This window comes from Coenobita brevimanus, chromosome 50 (assembly GCF_032717465.1).
Source record: "Coenobita brevimanus isolate Jiangsu-jjx chromosome 50, ASM3271746v2, whole genome shotgun sequence".
Taxonomy (NCBI): domain Eukaryota; kingdom Metazoa; phylum Arthropoda; class Malacostraca; order Decapoda; family Coenobitidae; genus Coenobita; species Coenobita brevimanus.
The window spans coordinates 39,645,273-39,666,316 of record NC_137003.1 but is presented as its reverse complement, the minus strand read 5'-3'; the positions used below and the strand labels follow the sequence as shown (position 1 = coordinate 39,666,316).

Sequence of the window (21,044 nt, the reverse complement as noted above, 5' to 3'; positions counted from 1 at the left end):
AAGAGGGAGTGTAAAGTCACCCGCAGGCAGAAGGACAAGGAAAGAATGAAGGAAAGAAAGGCAGAAGAGGATGGAAGGAAAGAAGGATGGAGGAGAGGAAAGGGCAGACACCTGAGAGCAGCACTACATCGAGCGAGTGGATGGTGAGCTCCCCCACCTACCACATATTATTATTATTATCCTCAGCTCATTTACAGGCATTCATCGCACGGCAAGGGCGAAGTTAGTTTGGTTTTAGCTTATGTTACTGCTCCCTTTTTGTTGCTCTTAAGTTTCCCTTGTTAATACTCCCAGCATGTTGGTAGATGGGGGCATGTTGGTAGGTAGGGGCACCCACCATCCACTCACTTAGTGTAGTGGTACCCTGTTTTTAGGGTAACTCTGCACTGAGTGGCAAGCCAAATGATTTCCTGTAAACCAGGAAGTATTTAAAGTGCGGGTGGTAACCTTATAACCAACCAATACGTGTTCCCTACGTGACAAGTGGGTTGGCGGATGGTTAGTGCCCCTCCCCGGAAAACAACTACAGGAACTAAAAATACGAACAAGAAACCTCGGACCAGGACTGACCAAAAGGCGACGACTAAGGACCCAACAAAGGACATGGTACGGATAGCTACATAGAATGTAAGGGGTACAAATGATGAGGTGAAAGAAAGAGACATTGTCCAGGTGCTTGAGGGTGCATAAGTGGATGTATGTGGATATACTGAAACTACATGGAGTGGTGAGAATGTGAGAGAAAGGGAGTATGGATGGGGTAGATGAGGTATATGCATGGGAATGGGTGAGAATGAGAGGGCAAAAGAAGAAGTGTGTATTGTTGTAAGTAATAGACGGAAGGAGAATATAAGAGAGTATGGATCAGTTAGCTTAAGGATTGTGTGGGTAAGATTGAAAGTTGGACTACAAATGTGGGCGACTGTGTGCATGTATGCGCCAACACAAGATCGTGCAAACAGGGTGAGAGAAGAATTTTGGACAAATGTGGGAGCGTGCATGGAAAAGATTGAAAGGAATGAGAGAGTGTTTTTGATTGGAGATATGAATTGAAAAGTAGGGAATGTGAAGGTAGATGGAGCAGTCGGTGAGTGGGGTGTGCAAGCAGAGATGGATGAGAATGGCATTGCTTTAGGGAACATTTGTGCCAGGAGGGGGTTGGTGAGAACCAGTACCCTCTTCAGGCACAAAATGATCCATAGGTATACTGTACATGGCGAGTGATGAGAAGGGTGGATGGTGAACTGAATAAACAGAAGGCAATGACTGATTATGTGTGTGTGGGTGGGTGACAGGATGAGAAGGTGTGTAAAGGATGCAAGAGTATATAGAGGCTGGGGGAGTGGACTTTCTGACCACCACTTGGTGGTGGTCAAAATCAAGGTCCAAATGAAATGGAGAAATAGAAGAAGGGAAGGACAGGAGGAAGTAGTTCATACAAGGAGAAAGAAAAGGTTACAAGATGATGGAAAATAGGCAGAATATAAGAAGGAAGTGGAGGAGCGATTGGGTACATATGGCTTGGAGCAGATGGGGGACGTGGAAGGTGTGTGCAACATATTCACAGAAGAAATCTGTGCAGCATGTGAGGTGGTGTGTCGGTTGAAGAGAAGACAAAAGGGGGTGCAGGGAACAGCATGGAGGAATGAAGAAGTGAGAGAGGCTATGGCTGTGGCACAAAAGAAAAAAGCATAGAGTGAGTGGATGAGAAACGGGGGCATGGAAGAAGTTGAGAGATGGAAGAGAGAGTTATATGTAGAGAGGAACAGAAAGGTGACAAGATTAGTAAGAGAGAGTAAGAAGAGAGTGGATAAGGAATTTGGAAGGAATTTGAGTGTAAAGTGGAGAGAATGTAAGAAAATGTTCTGGAAGGAGGTAAAGAGAGTTAGACAGGGTGCCAAAGAAGCTAGTTGGGGCGTGAATGATGAAATTGGTAGAGTACTCATGGAGAAGGGAGAAAAAGTGAGTAGATGGAGAGAACACTTTAGGGAACTGTTAAACATAGAGAATGAAAGTAATTCGAGTATAAGTGACTGGGGAATGGCTGGAAGATGGAGGGATGTGAGAAAAGAGAAAGAAATCAGTAGGATGGACGTTGTGGAAGCAATGAAGAAAGTTAAAAAGAGGAAAGTCCCAGGGATTGATGGAGTGTGTGGTGAAATGCTGAAGCATGGGAGAGAAATAGTAGTATATTGGATGTGGAAGATGTGCAGATTGGCCTAGGAGGAAGGTAGAGTCCTGGAGGATTGAAAGTCAGGTACAATTATTCCAACATAGGAAAAGGGGAAAAAGAAGTATGTGGTAATCACAGAGGCATTTGTCTACCTAGTGTAATAGGAAAAGTATATGGTAGGATACTTATTGACAAAGTTAGGGAAATAACAGAGGAATTAGTTGCAGAAGAACAGGGAGGTTTTAGGAAGGGAAGAGGTTGTGTAGATCAGATATTCATTCTTAGATCTTTAGTGGAAAAGTTTCTAGAGAAGGGAAAGATGTTGTATGCGGCCTTCATGGATTTAGAGAAAGCATGTAACAGGGTGGATAGACTAGGATTGTGGAAAGTATTAAGAATATTATGGAGTAGATGGGAAGTTGTTGAGTGCCGTGCAAGAGTATGTATGAGGGTGCTAAGGCTGCAGTGTTTGTAGATAGTCAACTGAGTGAATTTTTCTATTGGAAGGTTGGATTGAAACAGGGATGTGTCATGTCTCCATGGTTTGTTCGGTCTGTTTATGAATGGAGTTATAAAAGAGATACAAGGTTGGGCAGTGGATGTTGGAGCGGCGCTAATGAGAGAGGGCAGTGTTTGAAAACTCTCACTACTGTTGTTTGCAGACGATACTGTGTTTTTAAGTGAAGACCAAAGGGAGCTCCAAGGCTTGGTGGATGAGCTTGGGAGCGTGTGTAAGAAACGGAATCTAAAGGTGAATGGAGGGAAGAGTAAAGTGATGGTCTTCGAGAGAAGTGAAGTCAGTGAATGTACAGTGAGGTTGGATGGTGAGGAAATGGAAAATGTGAGTGCATTTAAGTACTTGGGTAGTATGATGTGTAAGGATGGAAGTTTAGAGGGTAAAGATCTTGAAAGGGTACAACAAAGAAGAAAGGTTGCTGGTTCCTTGAAAGCAGTGATAAGAAACAGGGAAGTGAGCATGGAAGTGAAAAAGTTACTACTTGACAGTATTGTGATACCAGCTCTAACGTATGGAAGTGAAGCTTGGACGTTGTTGGAGGGACACAAGTCAAGAGTGAGAGCAGTGGAAATGAGTTACTTGAGAGGAGCATATGGAGTCACATGGAGAGACAGACTGACAAATGAGGAAGTGAAGGAGCGTTGTGGTGTGGATGTGGATGTGATAGGAAGCGTTAGGAGAAACACATTGAGGTGGTTTGGCCATGTGGAGAGGATGGAGAATGAAAGATGAACGAGGAGAGTGTATGTGAGTGAGATGGATGGGGGGGGGAGAGTGAGGGGAAGGCCAAAGATGAGATGGAGGGATGGAGTGGAGAGGTATCTGAGAAGGGAGGGGGTGAGCTGGGAGCAGTGCAGTGAAATGGCGGGAGACAGGGCGACATTTTGTTTGTGGCTACCCCTTACGGGATTAAGGAGTCTGGCAATAGATAGATAGACAGATGTTTATGAACACTTTTAGGCCACAAGTGGGGTTTTCTATATTGTTTTTTTTTTTTATTCATTCATTTATTTTATTATTATTTTTTTTCTATTATTATTATTATTATTATTATTTCTATTATTATTATTATTATTATTATTATTATTATTATTATTATTTGTGGCAGGTGGGGGCGCTTACCATCCATTCACTCGATTCTGTGCTGCTGTCGGGTGTCTGCCCTGTCCTCTCCTCTATCCTTCTTTCCTTCCATCCTCTTCTGTCTTCCTTTACTTCATTCTTTCCTCGTCCTTCTGCCGACGGGTGACTTTACACTCCCTCTTCTGTCTTTGTTTCCTTCATTCTTTCCTCTTCTTTCTGCCTGTGGATGACTCTACACTGAGTGACAAGCCAAATGGTTTCCTGTACACCAGGAAACCATTTACTACGCTGGGTGGTAACCATATAACCAAATTTTGGCGCCTGGTGGTTTAGTGAGTAATTATTGCGCTCCAATCGGATTGAGCCGGTGAAGGTTTATATCCAAGGGGTGGTTGGGGTTGATTGCTCATGAAATGCCACTCAGGGATGAGTGAGGCTGGTCACTCTCATCTTAAATGTTGGGACCAACTGCTTAGCCCCGGGCTCCTACGCTCCTCATGGGGCAATGTAGGATTGGATGATGGATGGATGGATTATTATTATTATTATTATTATTATTATTATTATTGTTGTTGTTGTTGTTGTCATTATTATTATATTTGTTTTGAGAGAGAGAGGGGGGGGTATTATTCCTCGGGTGACAGTCTTTACATTTGGCTGTACAGTATTGTTATTGACTCGAGAAACATTTACAGCTATTCCTCAGATATTTATTTTGCATATTACACTTTATATTCTGTTTTATTTTATATGCATTATCTTAATATTGACGTAATTTACATTAGTAATACCAGAGGTTTTTAAGGTGGAGGAGGCAAAGTTAAACGTTGGGGAAATATTGTTCCGAAATCAGAACCAAAGGAAATATGGCCCACTTATCATGGCGTCATGATTATTGAAACAAACAAACAAGCAAAAACTATTGCATTTGCCACTGTTATCATTATTTTCTCCAGGGATGGAGGAAAATACTACCCACGTATTTCCTCTCGGTTGTAAAATACATCACACAAGGGAGGGAGAGTTCTGATACCTCCTTCCTCCCTGCATTTGTGCAGAGATAATTTGACCTTTGAACCTGGGCAAGCAGGTGTCATATACTGTATACTAACTTTATTGAGCCTGAGTTGTGCAGTGTTACGAGACTGGGTGGACATACGCTTTACTTTAAGCAGTAGAAGCACCTTACCAAATCAGTTCATCTTCCTGATAGTCTGTTATTGTTATGCTAGGCATTTTTAGGTCGGCTTCCCGTCCTAATAACACCCAAGATATAGCTGGGTTCCCTTTCTAGACCGGAGCGGAGACACAGTGTGAGAGGAACAGGGCATAAAAACACAGGGCAACGACCTTACACGTATATTACCAGATTCTGGATACAGGAGGCTAGACTCTATCCAAAGGCAAGAAACTGGAATTGACAGGTATATATAAGTTATAGGTATCTCGCAGGATACCAACAGATAGACAGACACTGCACTTAAAGGAAGATGTGACTACACTTTGTTCTAGGGCTGCGTGTTCTTTATAGTATTTCTATATCTCCTGCATTATACATTGGTTGTCTCTTATCACTTTTCATTATAGTTCGTCTGCCCAGACACTGTCACTGTGCTTTACACTCGTGCAGTCACTTTCACTTTCACTCGCGGGCAGAGATCGCAGTCACTATGGGGATATGGGATAGGGGAGCTGGCCAACCAAAGGGGGGGGGGGCCGGCGACTCACATGTGGCTGCCCAGTATCGGCTGCGTTCCCTGAGGTGTCCTCTCGTCGAGGGGCCAGACTATCCATGGGGGGTGTTGTCCTCTGGGATGGACTGTGGTCAGGCGTGTTGAAGGGCCCTGCACTGGAGGGGTTTGGCACGAGGGTCTGGCCCTCGGGACTGGGGCTGAAGATTCTCTGAAGGTGCTCCTGCAGGTACCCGGTGCAGGAAGGGCATCTCTCCTCCTCCGGACTGGAGAGGTAATGCCCCAGGGTGCTAGGGGGGGTGTGGAGGGCCTGTCGGCTGCGGTCTCGCTCCCGCTGCTTCGCCGTCAGGGTGGGACTGCGGCGTTGCAGGCAGCAGGAGTCCGACAGGCATTGGTTGCCCTTTGGTGCCGGCTGGATGGAGTGTAACCCCAGGGATAAGATGGGTCCTCTCCACCAGTCCTGGATGGAAAGGTGCTCCTCCTGGAGGCTGCCTCGGTCAGGGGAGCCGAGGGCGGGACTTGCTCTGCCACCAGAGGGGCAGCTCGAACAGGAGTCAAAGGGGGTGAGGAGCTTTTAAGTCGCCCCTCCCTGGCGCGGCTACCAGCCGTAGCCCAGGTCCCTTGGGCAACGGGAGGAGGGCGGCTACAGGCTGTCCCTGTCCTGTCGGTGCAGCAACTGGCCTTCACTGGGGCCAGACTTCCAGGGTCTCCCTCGGGTTGCGGAGTCACAGGGGGTGAGGGGCTTTTGAGGCACCCCTCCCTGGTGCAGCTACCAGCCGTCGCCGAGGTCCCTTGGGCAACGGGAGGAGGGTGGCTACAGGCCAACCCTTTCCCGTCGGTGCAGCAACTGGCCGTCACCGGGGCCCGACTCCCTGACAGGACCACAGACGGAGTGCGGCTGCTGGCTGTCACCTGCCTGCGAGCGCAGCTACTGGCCATCGCCGATGTCCCGTATGAGGGGCAACGTGTAGGCGAAGAGCGGCTACCGGCCGTTCCTTGTCTACTGGTGCAGCTGCCAGCCGTCACTGGTGTCTTGCCCCTCGAGGCAACTGCAGAAGGAGAGAGGGCGAACTGTTCTCTCCCCGCATGCGGCAACTGGCCATCACTGTTTCTGTAGGGGGGGTGAGCAACACTATGAGTGTCTACTGGCCGTCTCTTTAGGGCACGGCTACAGGCCATTGCAGGGGCATGGCTACAGGCCGTTGCTTTAAGGGTGTGGCTACCGGCCGTCACTGGTGCACGGCTACTGGCCGTTGCAGGGGCACAGCTACAGGCTGTTGCCTTAAGTGTGCAGCTACCAGCCATCACTGGGATGCTGCTTCAAGCTAGGTTTCTAGCTCCACCCCGATCCTGATGCAGGCTGGGTTGGTGAAAGGGTAATGCACCCGGACTGAGGTGTTCACACCCGGTGCATTCCATGGGATAGGGGCCTGCAGCTGTGTGGGATATATGTCCATATTGCACAGACGTTGCGCGTGCCCTACTTACCCCTCCATTGTCGCCTCCTGGGGGTGTTATAATGCCCTCAGCTGTTACTATTTCACCACCGTCGTGGTGGGAAAAGTCACATGCCCGTGACTGGAGGTAATAGGTCTATGTGGTGCTGGTGTTGTGGGCTGGAGTCAGATGTTGGAGGAGGGTGTTCCATTGTACAGTTGCCGGTTTTCATCATGGTGAGGGATGCAAGAGAGGTGGAGGGTGGAGGGTTGGGAGGCTGTGCAGAAGAGTTGGAGGAGGTGATGAGACCCGCAGATGCAGTGCTTCCTGCCAAAGGTCAGTGCCCAGGTGGCACGCCGTATCCTTATGGCTGTAGGTTGTCGTTCTCCTGAGGGTCTCAGCTGAATCCTGGTGACCGTGGAGGGGGTGGTGGTGTACGTGATGGGAGGGTGTGAGAGGCGGTCAGAACGAGTGGTGGTTGTTTTCAGGACGGGCGTGGGTGATGAGGTGGGAGTGCAGCCTTTTGGTGCTGTGGCTGTGCGAGGAGTTGGGGTGGGGTGGGTGGTATTGGGTGGTGGTGTTTGAGGTGTGGGCCTGGTGGTGATGGGGGAATGTGGGGCGATGACGGAGGGAGTTGACGTGGGGATGGAGGTGGCAGAGGGCAGTGTGAGGGTACTCTAGTGCTGGAGGTGGGTGGTGGTGGTGAGGTGGCAGATGAGGTGATGTGAGGTGTGCGGGGTGAAGGAGCTGGGGGGACAAATTTGCGGTGGTGAGAGGGCGAGTTTGGTGGCATGAGGTGTGGAGGAGGAAGGGACTGGAGGTGAGGAGGTGGGGGGCTGGCCGGGGGGATAAATCGGCGGTGGTGGTGAGGCGGCGGGTGTGGTGGCGTGAGGTGTGGGTTCTGAGGGGGGAGTGCGGGTTTGTGGGTGTGTGTCAGTTGTAGGTGGTCTTGGCGTGCCCGGGCAGCGTGGTGGTGGCGGAGTGGCAGGTGAATTGGTGTGAGGTGCGGCGTTGGAGGGAGACAGTGATGAGGGAGCGGGTTGTTGGCTGGAGGAAAGGAGTTGCGGTGGCAGTGTGGCAGAAGGTGAGGTGGCGTGAGGTGTGGATGGCGAAGGAGCCGGTGGGGAGGGGAAAATACGTCCTTGTGGTGTCGTCTGGATGTTTGGTGATGGGGTGGCGTAGGTAGCGGCAGGGGGCTGTGCTCGTGGTGGAGTGGCTGGTGGTTGATTTCGGGTCCCCGGGTCAGGTGGTTGTATTGGCGGCGGTGGTGGGGTGGCGGGAGCTGTGATGTGGGGTGTGGCGGGTGGTGTGTGGCATTGGAGGTGTGATGCAATGGCCATGGTTGGGTGGGGAATCTTGGTTGTGTGGCTGGGCCTGCGGTGGTGACATGGTGGCAGGCGGTGAGGCGTCCAGTTAGGTCATTGGGGGTGAGCTGGGGTCCATGGGGATGGTGAGGTTGAGGGTGGGGTAGAGGAGGTGACCTAGGAAAGGGAGGTGGGTGAGGGTGAGAAGGAGGAGGGTGTGATAGAGCAGGCTTATGAGTTAGTCATGTTGGCGGGGAAGGTGAGTGGTGGTGAAGTGCGCTGAGTGGGAGAGCGGGTGTGGTGTGGCTGGGAGGCGGTGTGTGAGGTGGGTGGTGCGGGGTGATAAGTGAGAGGCAGTAGACAGGAGATGGTTTTAGGAAGTAAGTTAGGGGAGGATAAGGTATGGGTTCTGGGGGTCCTGTTAGGGGGAAGGCAGGCTTTGTATTGAGGGAAAACAGGACAGGAAGAGGCAATGGTAGCAGAGAAAGTGGTGTGTGGGGGAGCGGGAAGGTTAGGAGTAGGAGAGGGTAAAACAGAAGATATCATGGGAGGAGAGTAAAATGAAACATTATATTTCCCCCTGTCATAGACTGGGGGGTCAATGTTTTTGTGAGGTGGCCCCCATCAGTATGGGGAGGTGCGGGGGCTGTGTGGGGCACCTTCTGTGCCGAGCTCTGTGCCTTTTTCGTCAAGCTCTGTTTCCCTCAATCTCAGAGCAATCGACCTATGAGGTGTCGTCCTCGACGTCTTTGTCATATGGTGGGGAGGCTTGTAGGCACCCTTGGGATATTTTCTTGCGCCGGGCAGCTTTTAGCTGCTCACAGATGTCGTGGATAGGGCCTCTGTGGCTGCAGACAGAAAATACCCACGGGTTAATAGCGATGACATTCATGGGGAACTGATTGATTGCACCCATGTGCTGAGGGGTGGAGTGGATGGCTAGAAGGCATCTCATAAATTGGATGTCTTTATCCGGGTCTCCCGTTGGATCATGTTTTATAAAATGTTCTTTGATGAAGCTGGGGAGGATCCTGAAGAGTATGTTAAACATAAGCTGTTCCCGGGCTTCTGCTTCAGCTTCCGGGTACGCGGCGGTGACGAGCTGCCTAGCCTGGATAAGAGTGTCATCCAGGCTTCAGTTGTATGTTAGGCTGTCCAGTTGGGACAGCGCCACCACTCTTCCTAGAGAGGGTGTAATCGCTTCTACTATGATCTTGATAAAATTTGCACATGTTAGTTCGGGGATGACTTTAGGTACAATACTGGCTGCTGCCTTGCCCAGAAGTGGTAGTGTGACTGCGATCTTCTGTCTGTCATCTTCAAAGCCAATATCCAACAGTGGCATGACTATGGACAAGTACGTGTGAGTATCGTACTGCTCCTGATCAAATTTGGGTAATTGTATGTGGAGTTTGGTTGCCATTTTGCTGATTTCCCTGTTTGCTCCTCTCTGTGTATGCCCAGATCAAGAACCACCACTGTCCACCAGTGTTATGCTAGGCGTTTTTAGGTCGGCTTCCCGTCCTAATACAGTCACTACTTGTTTTACGATGGGATTACGTCTGGTCATACCTTATCGTATACCGATTTTATCGTAAATCGGGAGATTGAAACCCATTTTAAAAAGGGAGTTACGTCAACTCAACTTCCCAAAGTCACCTAACCAAGACTGAACCATGAATGACAACCCACCTTCATTCCTTCCTGTGTTGGTCCAAGTTGTCTCCAAGTCATCCCCCTCGAGGCTGGGGGACAGGCTGTGCTTACAGGTGCTAGTGGTCAGCCTCTGAATAAGACAGGAATAGGTTAGGGGAAGGGGAATCCAGCTGAGTGCTGACTGATGAGGTTGGTGAGACATTCGAGCAGCTGGTGGATGGTCTGGGAGAGGTGATGGTTGGGGGTCTAATGGCAGCTGGCGTGAAGAAGGCGGTGATGCTGGTCTGTGAGGCTTGCCTCCAACATTGGTCAAGGAGCTCACGATACACCTGTAATGCCTGATTGACCTGGTAACAGGCATAGGAACTCCTGGTGGAAATCGGGTCACATTCTCCCATTTGCTCCATAAACTCGTCAGTGCCATTAATGAACTGTGTAAGGAAGGTGACTGACAGTTCACACCGTGGCTCTACCTCCGGTTCATGCTCTGTCTCATGTGCCATCTGTTCTTAAATTTGGAGGAGCTCCTCATTTGACAGTTCTGAGTGGCTCTGTAGCAGTTCCTCGACGTCTTCCTCATCAACCTCATGGAAGCCTACCATATGAGACAGGGACAGAATTTGCCCATGGATATCCTCAACAGATGAAGCTGGAGTGTGAGAGGAAAAGCCAGGGAAGGAGTGCACACACTCAGGCCAAACTTTTTTCCAAACCGAGTTGAGTGTTTGTGGCGTCACCTCCTTCCAAGCCAGCACGATGTTGTCGATGGCTGCCTTGATGTTGTATCCTTTCCAAAAACTCCTTACCGTCACCTCGGCGTCTGTATCTATGGCCCGCGCCAATTGCTCCATGGTGAGACGGAGGTAACATGCCTTAATGGCAACAATCACACCCTGATCCATTGGTTGTAGGACAGCGGTGGTGTTTGACGGTAAAAACATCACTGCGATGTTGTCAGCCCATTCCTGCATGACTGGAGGGTGGCTGGGGGTGCTGTCCACCAAGAGAAGGAACCAACTGGCCAAGTTGCAACCGGAGGCATACTCCTTCAGCGCCCCCGACAGATAGCCAGAGACGTAGTTCTGGCAGAGGCTGATGGTAAGCCAGACTTTTGGGTTGGCTTTCCAAATAACCCCCAACTTCTCCTTGACAAACTCAGCCAAGGCCATTGGGTTCTCCCAGTGGTACACCATCAGGGGCTTCAGCTTTAGATCTCCCTCGGCGTTAGCCCCAAACAGGAGTGTAAATCTATCCTTTGACACCTTGAAACCTGGCACCTTCTTCTCTTCTTGAAAGATGTAGGTCTTCTTTGACATCCTTTTCCAAAATAGCCCGGTTTCATCAAAATTAATCACCTGTTTGGGGCTATAGCCCTCTCTGGTGATTCGCTGTTGCAGTAGGGCTGGGAAACTGGCAGTGGCCTCAACGTCTGCACTCGCTGCCTCGCCATGCAGGGTCAGTCCCTTAAGGCCAGCCCGGTTCTTGAAGCTGAGAAACCACCCAGGACTGGTCTTAAAATCATCCTTTGGTTTCTCCATAGCGTTCTCCCTCATCGTTTCCCACAGTGAAAGGGCCTTGGTGGTAATGATGGACATTGAGAGCAGTGCCTTTCATCAGGTCTTGTCCTCCACCCACAGCTGCAGGAGGCACTCCATCTCCTCCAAACAGGGATTCCTGACCTTGGTGATCCTCTTGGCCCCCATTGTGGAAGCAGTCTCGCTTGCTGCAAGTACAACCGCCGTATTTTTCAGGACAGTTGAGACAGTTGCCTGGGGGAGCTTGAGGGAATTGGCAATCTTGCTGGGGTCTTGGCCATTCCTGTTCCTCCTAACAATGTCCAACTTAACATCTAGGGAGAGTGAACACCTCACCCTCTTAGACAGGCCATCATTGCTCTCACTCGCCTGACGCTTCTTACCACCTCCCATAGCACTGTGGCACCCACCTGCACCACCCGTAACACTGTGGCGCTCACCTGCACCATCTGTAACACCAACCTTAGCACTGGGGCCCATACCTGCACCACTCTTAACACTGGGGCCCATACCTGCACCACTCTTAGCGCTGGAGCCCATACCTGCACCACTCTTAGCACTGGGGCCCATACCTGCACCAACCATAGCACTGGGGCCCATACCTGCACCAACCATAGCACTGGGGCCTACACTGGCACTGACCTTACCACTGGGCACACAAATCCACAGTACTGTACAGTAATTCACCAAAAGAAACACTATCACACCAGTACAGTCAGAGTTACTCATGTACAGTAAAATGTTGCAACAACACAATCCAGTACAGTAATCACACGCGTAAAGTTGGCCTGGTGCTACACGATGTCTACTGTAGTACTGTATGATGTTTGGCTGAGAGGTGGCGATAACAGGGGGGCATACATGAACAAGTTGAAAAGACAGGGCTTTGAAGGGGTGGCGGGACCGCAACTGAACCAAAACAATGCACTGCGTGCCGGGGCCGCCATCTTGCCTGGGACAAGCGACGGTTACCTTGCATGTGCCTGGCGCTTTCTGATGGCAAGATCGTTATAGTGGGAAATTTATCGTAAATCGGATTTTGGGGTGGAACTTTTCTATTATCGTCGTAGCGAATTATCGTAAACCGAATCATCATAAAACGAGTAATGACTGTAACACCCAAGGTATAGCTGGGTTCCCTTTCTTGACTGGAGTGGAGACAGTGTGAGAGGAACAGGGCATAAAAACACAGGGCAACAACCTTACACGTATATTACCAAATTCTGGATACAGGAACTCTGTCCAAAGGCAAGGAACTGGAATTGACAGTTGTATGTAAGTTATAGGTATCTCGCAGGATACTGACGGACAGACAGACACTGCACTTAAGGGAAGATGTGACTACACTTTGTTCTAGGGCTGCGTGTTCTTTATAGTATTTCTATATCTGTCCCGAGTTATACACTGGTTGTGTCTTTTATCACTTTTTACTATAGTTCGGCTGCAAAGACACTGTCACTGTGCTTTACACTCGTGCAGTCACTTTCACTTTCACTCGCGGGCAGAGATCGCAGTCACTATGGGGATATGGGATAGGGGAACTGGCCAACCAAAGGGGGGGGGGGGCCGGCGACTCACATGTGGCTGCCCAGTATCGGCTGCGTTCCCTGAGGTGTCCTCTCGTCGAGGGGCCAGACTATCCATGGGGGGTGTCGTCCTCTGGGATGGACTGTGGTCAGGCGTGTTGAATGGCCCTGCACTGGAGGGGTTTGGCACGAGGGTCTGGCCCTCGGGACTGGGGCTGAAGATTCTCTGAAGGCGCTCCTGCAGGTACCTGGTGCAGGAAGGGCATCTCTCCTCCTCCGGACTGGAGAGGTAATGCCCCAGGGTGCTAGGGGGGGTGTGGAGGGCCCGTCGGCTGCGGTCTCGCTCCCGCTGCTTTGGCGTCAGGGTGGGACTGCGGCGTTGCAGGCAGCAGGAGTCTGACAGGCATTGGTCGCCCTTTGGTGCCGGGTGGATGGAGTGTAACCCCGGGGTTAAGATGGGTCCTCTCCACCAGTCCTGGATGGAAAGGTGCTCCTCCTGGAGGCTGCCTCAGTCGTGGGAGCCTAGGGTGGGATTTGCTCTGCCACCAGAGGGGCGGCTCGAACAGGAGTCTCCCTCAGGTAGCGAAGTCGAAGGGGGTGAGGGGCTTCTAAAGCACCCCTACCTGGCGCAGCTACTGGCTGTCGCCCAGGTCCCTTGGGCAATGGGAGGAGGGCGGCTACAGACCGTCCCTCTCCCGTCGGTGCAGCAACTGGTTCTCCCTCGGGTTGTGGAGTCACAGGGGACGAAGGGCTTTTGAGGCGCCCCTCCCTGCAGCAGCTACCAGCCGTCTCCGAGGTCCCTTGGGCAATGGGAGGAGGGCGGCTACAGGCTGTCCCTTTCCTGTTGGTGCGGCAACTGGTCATCACCGGGGCCCGACGCCCTGACGGGACCGCAGACAGAGTGCAGCTGCCGGCCGTCACCTGCCTGCGGGCACGGCTACCAGCCATCACCGAAGTACTGTATGAGGGGCGACATGTAGGCGAAGGGCAGCTACCTGCTGTCCCTTGTCTACTGGTGCAGCTGCCAGGCATCACTGGTGTCATGCCCCTCGAGGCAACTACAGAAGGAGAGAGGGCTTACCGTTCTCTCCTTGTGTGCAGCAACCAACCGTCACGGGTTCTGCAGGGGGAGAGAGCGGCACTATGAGCAGCTACTGGCCGTCTCTTTAGGGCACGGCTACTGGCCATCGCTGTTGCATTGCTACAGGCTGTTGCTTTAAGGGTGTGGCTACCGGCCATCATAAGTGCATGGCTACTGGCCATTGCAGGGGCACGGCTACAGGCTGTTGCCTTAAGTGTGTGGCTACCGGCCATCACTGGAGTGCTGCTTGGAGCTAGGTTTCTAACTCCACCCTGATCCTGACGCAGGCTGGGTTGAAAGGGTAATGCACCCGGACTGAGGTGTTCACACCCAGTGCATTCCGTGGTATAGGGGCCCGTGGCTGTGTGGTATGTATGTCCATATTGCACGGATGTTGCGCACGCCTTACTTACCCCTCCGTTGTCACCTTCTGGGGGTGTTGTGATGCCCTCAGCTGTTACTACTACAGTTATAATTATTTCTGGGGTGGTAAATATATGGTTCTTGTTAAAGCTGTTTCCCCTTTGATTTTAGCTTTTCCATCGTCAACGCTTGTTTGATTCATCAGCATAATGGCAGAATGGACTGTCCTAACCTGTGAGTTTAACTGAACATAACTTAACCTAGCTTAACTATACCTAATAATTTGACCTAACCTAATCTCCAGCTGGGAAATGGGAAGCGAAATCCACCTATGAGTATGTTTAATTTTCTTCTGTATGCCAGAAGCAATCGTAGGTATGGCTTATGGAACATGATGATAAACAGGGGGAAAAGTTTTCAACAGGAAATGGTCATTTACCACCCTGAAAATAGAAAAATACAGAAAACAAGCAGGAGGAATATAAATTGAATTGGTTAGGTCTTTCTGCTGCTTAAAGTAAAGTGTACATTTACCCAAGACTGTGGGTATTTATATTTTTTTCATTACTATGCAGCTACCACATTTATATCCATTTTTATATATCCCCTGTGGCAGGGGGGACACAACCTGGCCGCACTGTGGGGTGGTACTACTACTCTGCGGCCAGGTTGTGTTAGGAAGAATACTGCCACCGTATTCCCTGCGTGTCGTAAAAGGCTACTAAAAGGGGCGGGGTGAGGGGACTAGGGACCCCCTCCTCTGTTTTTTAGTTCCTAAAAAGAGACAGGCCAGAGAAAGGGATGGGGGATGGAGTTATCCCCGTACCTTGAAGATTGGGTCTATGAATGTGTGTGGATGTAGTACGATTGAGGCAAAAAGGGAGGAGATTGGGAGAATGTTTGTGAGAAGAAAGTTGGATGTGTTAGCTTTGAGTGAAACGAAGATGAAAGGGAAGGGGGAATCTGTGTTTGGAAGTGTGAATGGAAGATTGTCAGGTGTTGATAGAGGAAGGGCAAGAGAAGGTGTGGCCTTGTTAGTGAGTCCGGAAGTACAACAGTGTGTGATTGAATGGAAGGAGGTGTCATCGAGACTGATGTGGGTGAAAGCGAAATTTGAACGTGAGTTGTGGGTGTTTGTGAGTGCATATGGGCCTGGTAGTGAAAGGGATGAAGAAGAGAGGGAGTCTTTCTGGAATGATGTTGATGAGTGTCTGCAAAGTTTTGGAGCGAATGTGAATGTGGTAATGATGGGAGATCTGAATGCTAGAGTGGGAAATGTAGCAGTTGAAGGCATAATTGGTATGCATGGTGTGCTTGGAAGAAATGAAAATGGGGAACGAATGATAGCGATGTGTGTTGAGCGAGAGATGGTGATTGGGAATACGCTGTTTGAGAAGAAAGATATTTATAAGTATACATGGGTGAGACAGGAGGGTGGAAGGGTTGTTGATAGAGCTTTGATGGACTATGTGGTTGTGTCTAGGAATGTAATAGGAAGATTGTTGGATGTGAGAGTTCTGAGAGGGGAGAGTGGAGGTATGTCTGACCACTACCTTGTGGAGGGAAAGTTAAGAGTAGGTAAGAGATGGGTGAGAGCTAGGAGGGTTAGGTGTGGCAGGGAGGTTTTGAAAGTGAGTGAGTTGGATAAAAGAGAGAAAAAGATAGAGTATCAGGAGAAATTGAAAGATGAGTGGAACGCAGTGAAAGATCGGGAAAATGGCAGTGTGGAGGAGGAATGGCAGTTGTTTAAGAATGCTGTGGTGGGGCATGCAGAAGAGGTGTGTGGTGTGAGACATGTGGGTGGTGGTGTAAGAAAAGGAAGTGAATGGTGGTGCGAGGAAGTAGGTATGGCTGTGGATGAGAAGAGACGTGCATATGAAGTGTGGCTGCAGAGGAAGGATGAGATGTCATATGAAAGGTATAAGGAAAAGAGGAATAGAGCAAGAAGGGCTGTGCATGATGCTAAAGTGGCAGCAGATGAGAGATGGGGTAGGCAGCTGACAGAGAATTTTCAACAGAATAAGAAAATATTTTGGAAGGAGGTGAAAAGGGTGCGAAAGGGAGAGTCTGGGAAGGAAGAACGAGTAAAAGCAGAGGATGGAAGGATGTTAATTGAGATGGATGCAGTAAGGAAGAGATGGGCAGAGTATTTTTGAAAGATTGTTAAATGTAGAGGAGGAGAGGGTGGCTGAGATTGTGGCGGATGGAAGGGTGCAAGGAATAAATGTGTTGGGAGAGTTGAATGATTCTTTGATCACGAAGGAGGAAGTGGAGAAGGCAGTAAAGGAGATGAAAACAGGGAAAGCTGCAGGTATGGATGGGTGTGCTGTGGAATGCCTGAAGGGTGGTGGAGTGACTATTGTTGACTGGTTAGTAAGATTGTTGAATGTGTGCTTTGAGAAAGGTATGGTGCCAATTGACTGGGCAAGTGCTTGTGTGGTCCCGGTTTATAAAGGCAAAGGGTGATAAGTATGAATGTACTAGCTTTAGGGGTATAAGTCTGTTGAGTGTTGTAGGTAAGGTGTATGGTAGAGTGTTAATTATGAGAGTTAGAGAGGGTACAGAGGGAGTGATTGGTGAGGAGCAGTGTGGCTTTAGGAGAGGGAGGGGATGCATTGATCAGGTGTTTGCTGTGAGACAAGTGTGTGAAAAGTATTTAGCGAAAGGCAAGGATGTGTTTTGAGCATTTATGGATTTAGAGAAAGCGTATGATAGAACTGATAGGGAGGCTTTGTGGACTGTTTTAAGATTGTATGGACTTGATGGTAGGTTACTAAAAGGGGTGAAAAGTTTTTATGTAAATAGTAGAGCGTGTATAAGAGTGGGAAATGCTGTGAGTGATTGGTTTCCCATGAGAGTGGGGCTGCGACAGGGATGTGTGATGTCGCCTTGGTTGTTTAATATTTACATGAATGGTGTTGTAAGGGAGGTGAATGCAAGAGTTTTAGGTGGTCTGAGTCTGGCAAATGTTGATGGTGGAGAGTGGAATCTGAAGCAGCTGCTGTTTGCAGATGATACTGCACTGGTGACTGATTCAGAGGAGAGATTGAGACAGTTGGTAGAGGAGTTTGGAAGGGTGTGTGAAAGGAGGAAATTGAAAGTAAATGAGAATAAGAGTAAAGTGATGAAGTGTACGAGGTTGGTAGATGGTAGGAGGATGAATATAGTTTTGAATGGTGAGTTGCTTGAGGCGGTTGATTGTTTTAAATATCTAGGGTCACATGTTGCTGTGGATGGAAGAATAGATGCAGAAGTGAAGTTTAGAATAAATGAAGTAGGAAAGGTGATGGGAGGAATGAAAAATGTGTTTAAATGTCGTTCGCTTAGAATGGATGTAAAGAGAAGGCTGTATGAGGGTGTTGTGGTACCGACTGCATTATATGGGTCTGAAACATGGAATATGGGTGTAGCAGAGAGGAAAAGTTTGAATGTAACGGAGATGAGGTGTCTGAGGAGTATGTGTGGAGTGACGCGTATGGATCGGGTGTGAAATGATGAAGTGCGAAGGAGAACTGGAGTTGTTCGGGAGATGGCTGGTAGAGTTGAGCAGAGGGTGTTGCGATGGTTTGGGCATATGGAGAGAATGGATAATGAGCGATTGGTGAAAAAGATAACTAGAGCTGATGTGAGAGGTGTAAGGCTGAGAGGAAGACCACGAATAGGATGGATGGACAGTGTGAAGAGAGCGCTGGATGTGAGAAGGATGTTTGTTGAGCAAGGAAGATTGGCTGTGCGTGACAGAAATAAATGGAGAGAAATTGTGAATGAATAAGTGATGACGCAGCCCTGAGGGGATATTCTCCCGCATTTGGTCTGATCAGCTAGTCAGGTCAGGTGCGGGTAAGGGGATGGGTCTGTTATGATGTGGCAGGGGTAAACCAGTTCTGCTGTCGGGCCCTGCTGCGGATGTCATTGATTGCATTGCGCAGTTGACCCTTGTGCGGTGTGGTGTGGTGAGGATCTGTCCGTTCTCCCCTTTGGGGCTGAGATGCAAATGAATGTGTTTGAATGGATGAGTAAATGGGGATTGTGTCGTCCTGTCTCGGCTACCTCCCTTTCCTTGGGGGAAGCAGCCTAGGTATATAGATAGATAGATATATCTTAACCCCTTGATTCCGGGTGACATCCTTTTTAATTTATTCATCCCACTGTCAGACAATTTTATTCAATTTAGGTGAGGCCTCTTGTGCTCACGAGGTTTATTGAGGGTATGTTTAAACCTGTCAGGTCTAAAATTCAGTTCTGAGTTAAGTAAAGTCATTAGGAAATGGCTAGAAAAAAATTCACTCCAGGCTCAGTAGGTAAAGTTCCACTGTCCCTTGCCCTCTGCATGGAGAGAGAGAGAGAGAGAGAGAGAGAGAGAGAGAGGCAACTTGTGAGATTGCTTGCATAATTATGTTTCTTATCATCCCATGTATGCCAACTATGAATTCCATTTTTCACATATTTCTTAAACCACCCCATCCCTTGTCACTGGTAACCCTACCTGCCTTCGTTTGGTTCCATAGGAGGAGGCTCTGAAGCGGAGGGTGCGAACCCTGAACGCCACCATCCGCCGCAAGAAACAGCGCCAGAAGCCAGATATACGCAACTTTTTCGCTAACACTGACGTAAGTGGGAGGGAGAGAGAGAGATATGGCACTGTTAACCCAATGTTTTTCACTAGTTTAGTTGTTGCATGGAAACCACTTTATCAGAATACATTCACTGAAAGCTCTGCTGCATCTAGCAGAGATTAACATTTGCACCAGTTTTATTTAGTTTTTTTTGCCTCACACAGTATAGTAATTAAAAGAAAAATAGGTAGGACAATAAATCACCTTTTTTGTTATTATTAATTATTTAGTTTCCATAATGGCATGTTGGGTTTTGCATGACAGACACACTTTATAGTAATCTCACATATAAACCATTACTTTTAATCAGGAGCTGCAAAGTGCAGTACCTACAGGTATGTCTGAGGTGGTTTCAGGTTGCAGGATTACCTATATAGGGATCCACATTACAGAGATAAGGTGTGATCCAGACTGCGTAGATGGGCTGGAGTCCAGATTGCAGAGATGGGATAGGGTCCAGATTGTACTGAAGGGGAAAGGATTCAAGTTGTAGAATTGGGGATGTTCAAGTTGCAGAGATGGAAATCAAGTTGCAAAAATTGGGTTTTAGGTTACAGAGACGTTATGTTGCAGAGATGGGGTTGGAATCAGATCACTGAGATGGGAGTCAGGGTGCTGAAATGAGAATCAGGTTGCATAGGTGGTAATCAGACTTTAGAGAATGATTGTCTGAAATAGAGGTCCAGACTAAAGAGATGACCAAGTTCAATTTTTAGTGATGAGGATTCAAGGCACAGAGGAGTGGGTCAGGCTGCCACGATGAGGGTCAGGTTGCAGAAGTGGGAATCATGTTACAGAGTTGGGGTGTTTGGGTTGCAGAGATGAGGGAGATCACTGAAGAGATGGGGTCAGTCAAGCTACAAAGATAAAGTTCATTTTGGAGGAGTGAGGATCCAGACTGGAGAGATAGGTTGGAGACCAGGTTGCAGGGATGGGAAGGAGACCAAGTTGCAGGGATGGAAAGGAGACCAGGTTGCAGGGATGGGAAGGAGACCAGGTTGCAGGGATGGAAAGGAGACCAGGTTGCAGGGATGGAAAGAAGACCAGGTTGCAGGGATGGGAAGGAGAGTCAAGTTGCAGAGATGGGTGAATGAGTAAACTCAGGGTTAAAGAGTTGGTTGGTTGGTTGGTTTCTAGGATTCATAAAAATTATGAGCAACTAATGAGTTTATATCCTTTTCATTCTTAAATTATATTTACTCTTAATTTTCTTGGCTTCATCATTGAGTTAGTCAGAGTGTAATAGAGGGCCAAAGCAGTGATGTCATGTTACCATGGCAGTGGTATGCCGGTTCTAAACAAACATCCAACATCGCAGGTTTTATAATATCAGCACTAGGTTCTTTATTCTGGGTGGATGGAAATCAATATTTAAGTGTAAAAACCACTATAAATGTATTTATTTATCAACCTTCTCTTACTCTAGTGATGTAATTTAAGGTAAAGTAACTAGTGGTGTTATTTAAGGTAAAGTTACTCTGGCATCAAAAGAAAGTTCACAAAACTATGGTGTCTTGAATGTCAGGTTTGGCTGGAAACTTTTTCTGTATACCATTTTGTTATTTTATGGTAATATTTAATTTATCATTCCTGGAAAAAATGGTAGTTTCTTTAAGCAGACTTTTTTTTTTTTTTTTTTTGCAAAGCTTAGATTGGTGACTATACTGTATCATCAGATTAGAAGTGCTGTACTTTGGTCCTGTGTCTTCTAGACATCACATTAGAATTCAGTACAATATAAATTTGAAGGAGAGATTTTAGTTATGCATTTACTCTTATCAACCTAGCAGATACTGTAGTACCAGTGATCTTTTCAGTGTCATTATCTGATTTTACTTTTTGCTACAGTACAAATATGTTCAACGAGTCACAGTGCTGTATGTACTTTGTGTGCTTAATAACCAGTTTAAGGCTCATTTGCTGTTACTGCACTCCAGATTGTATAGGTTCCATGGGATTATGTTACAGATAAAGCTACAGTAAGGTCAGGTCAGAATTTGATTTGGTTAGGTTGAGTCCAGTGGTAGTCAAGGTTAGTCAGCTAGGTTGATTTGGTTTGGTT

General features: G+C 48.4%; 1 protein-coding gene across 1 annotated transcript in view; it reads left to right on the top strand.

Moving 5' to 3' along the window:
• Positions 1-21,044, top strand: part of LOC145399811 (rho GTPase-activating protein conundrum-like) — a 234,665-nt gene that overhangs the window by 1,811 nt on the left and 211,810 nt on the right. The window contains exon 3 of the mRNA XM_080272372.1: positions 18,875-18,976. Coding sequence (XP_080128498.1) covers positions 18,875-18,976 — 102 coding nt within the window. The remainder of the gene's footprint in view (positions 1-18,874; positions 18,977-21,044) is intronic.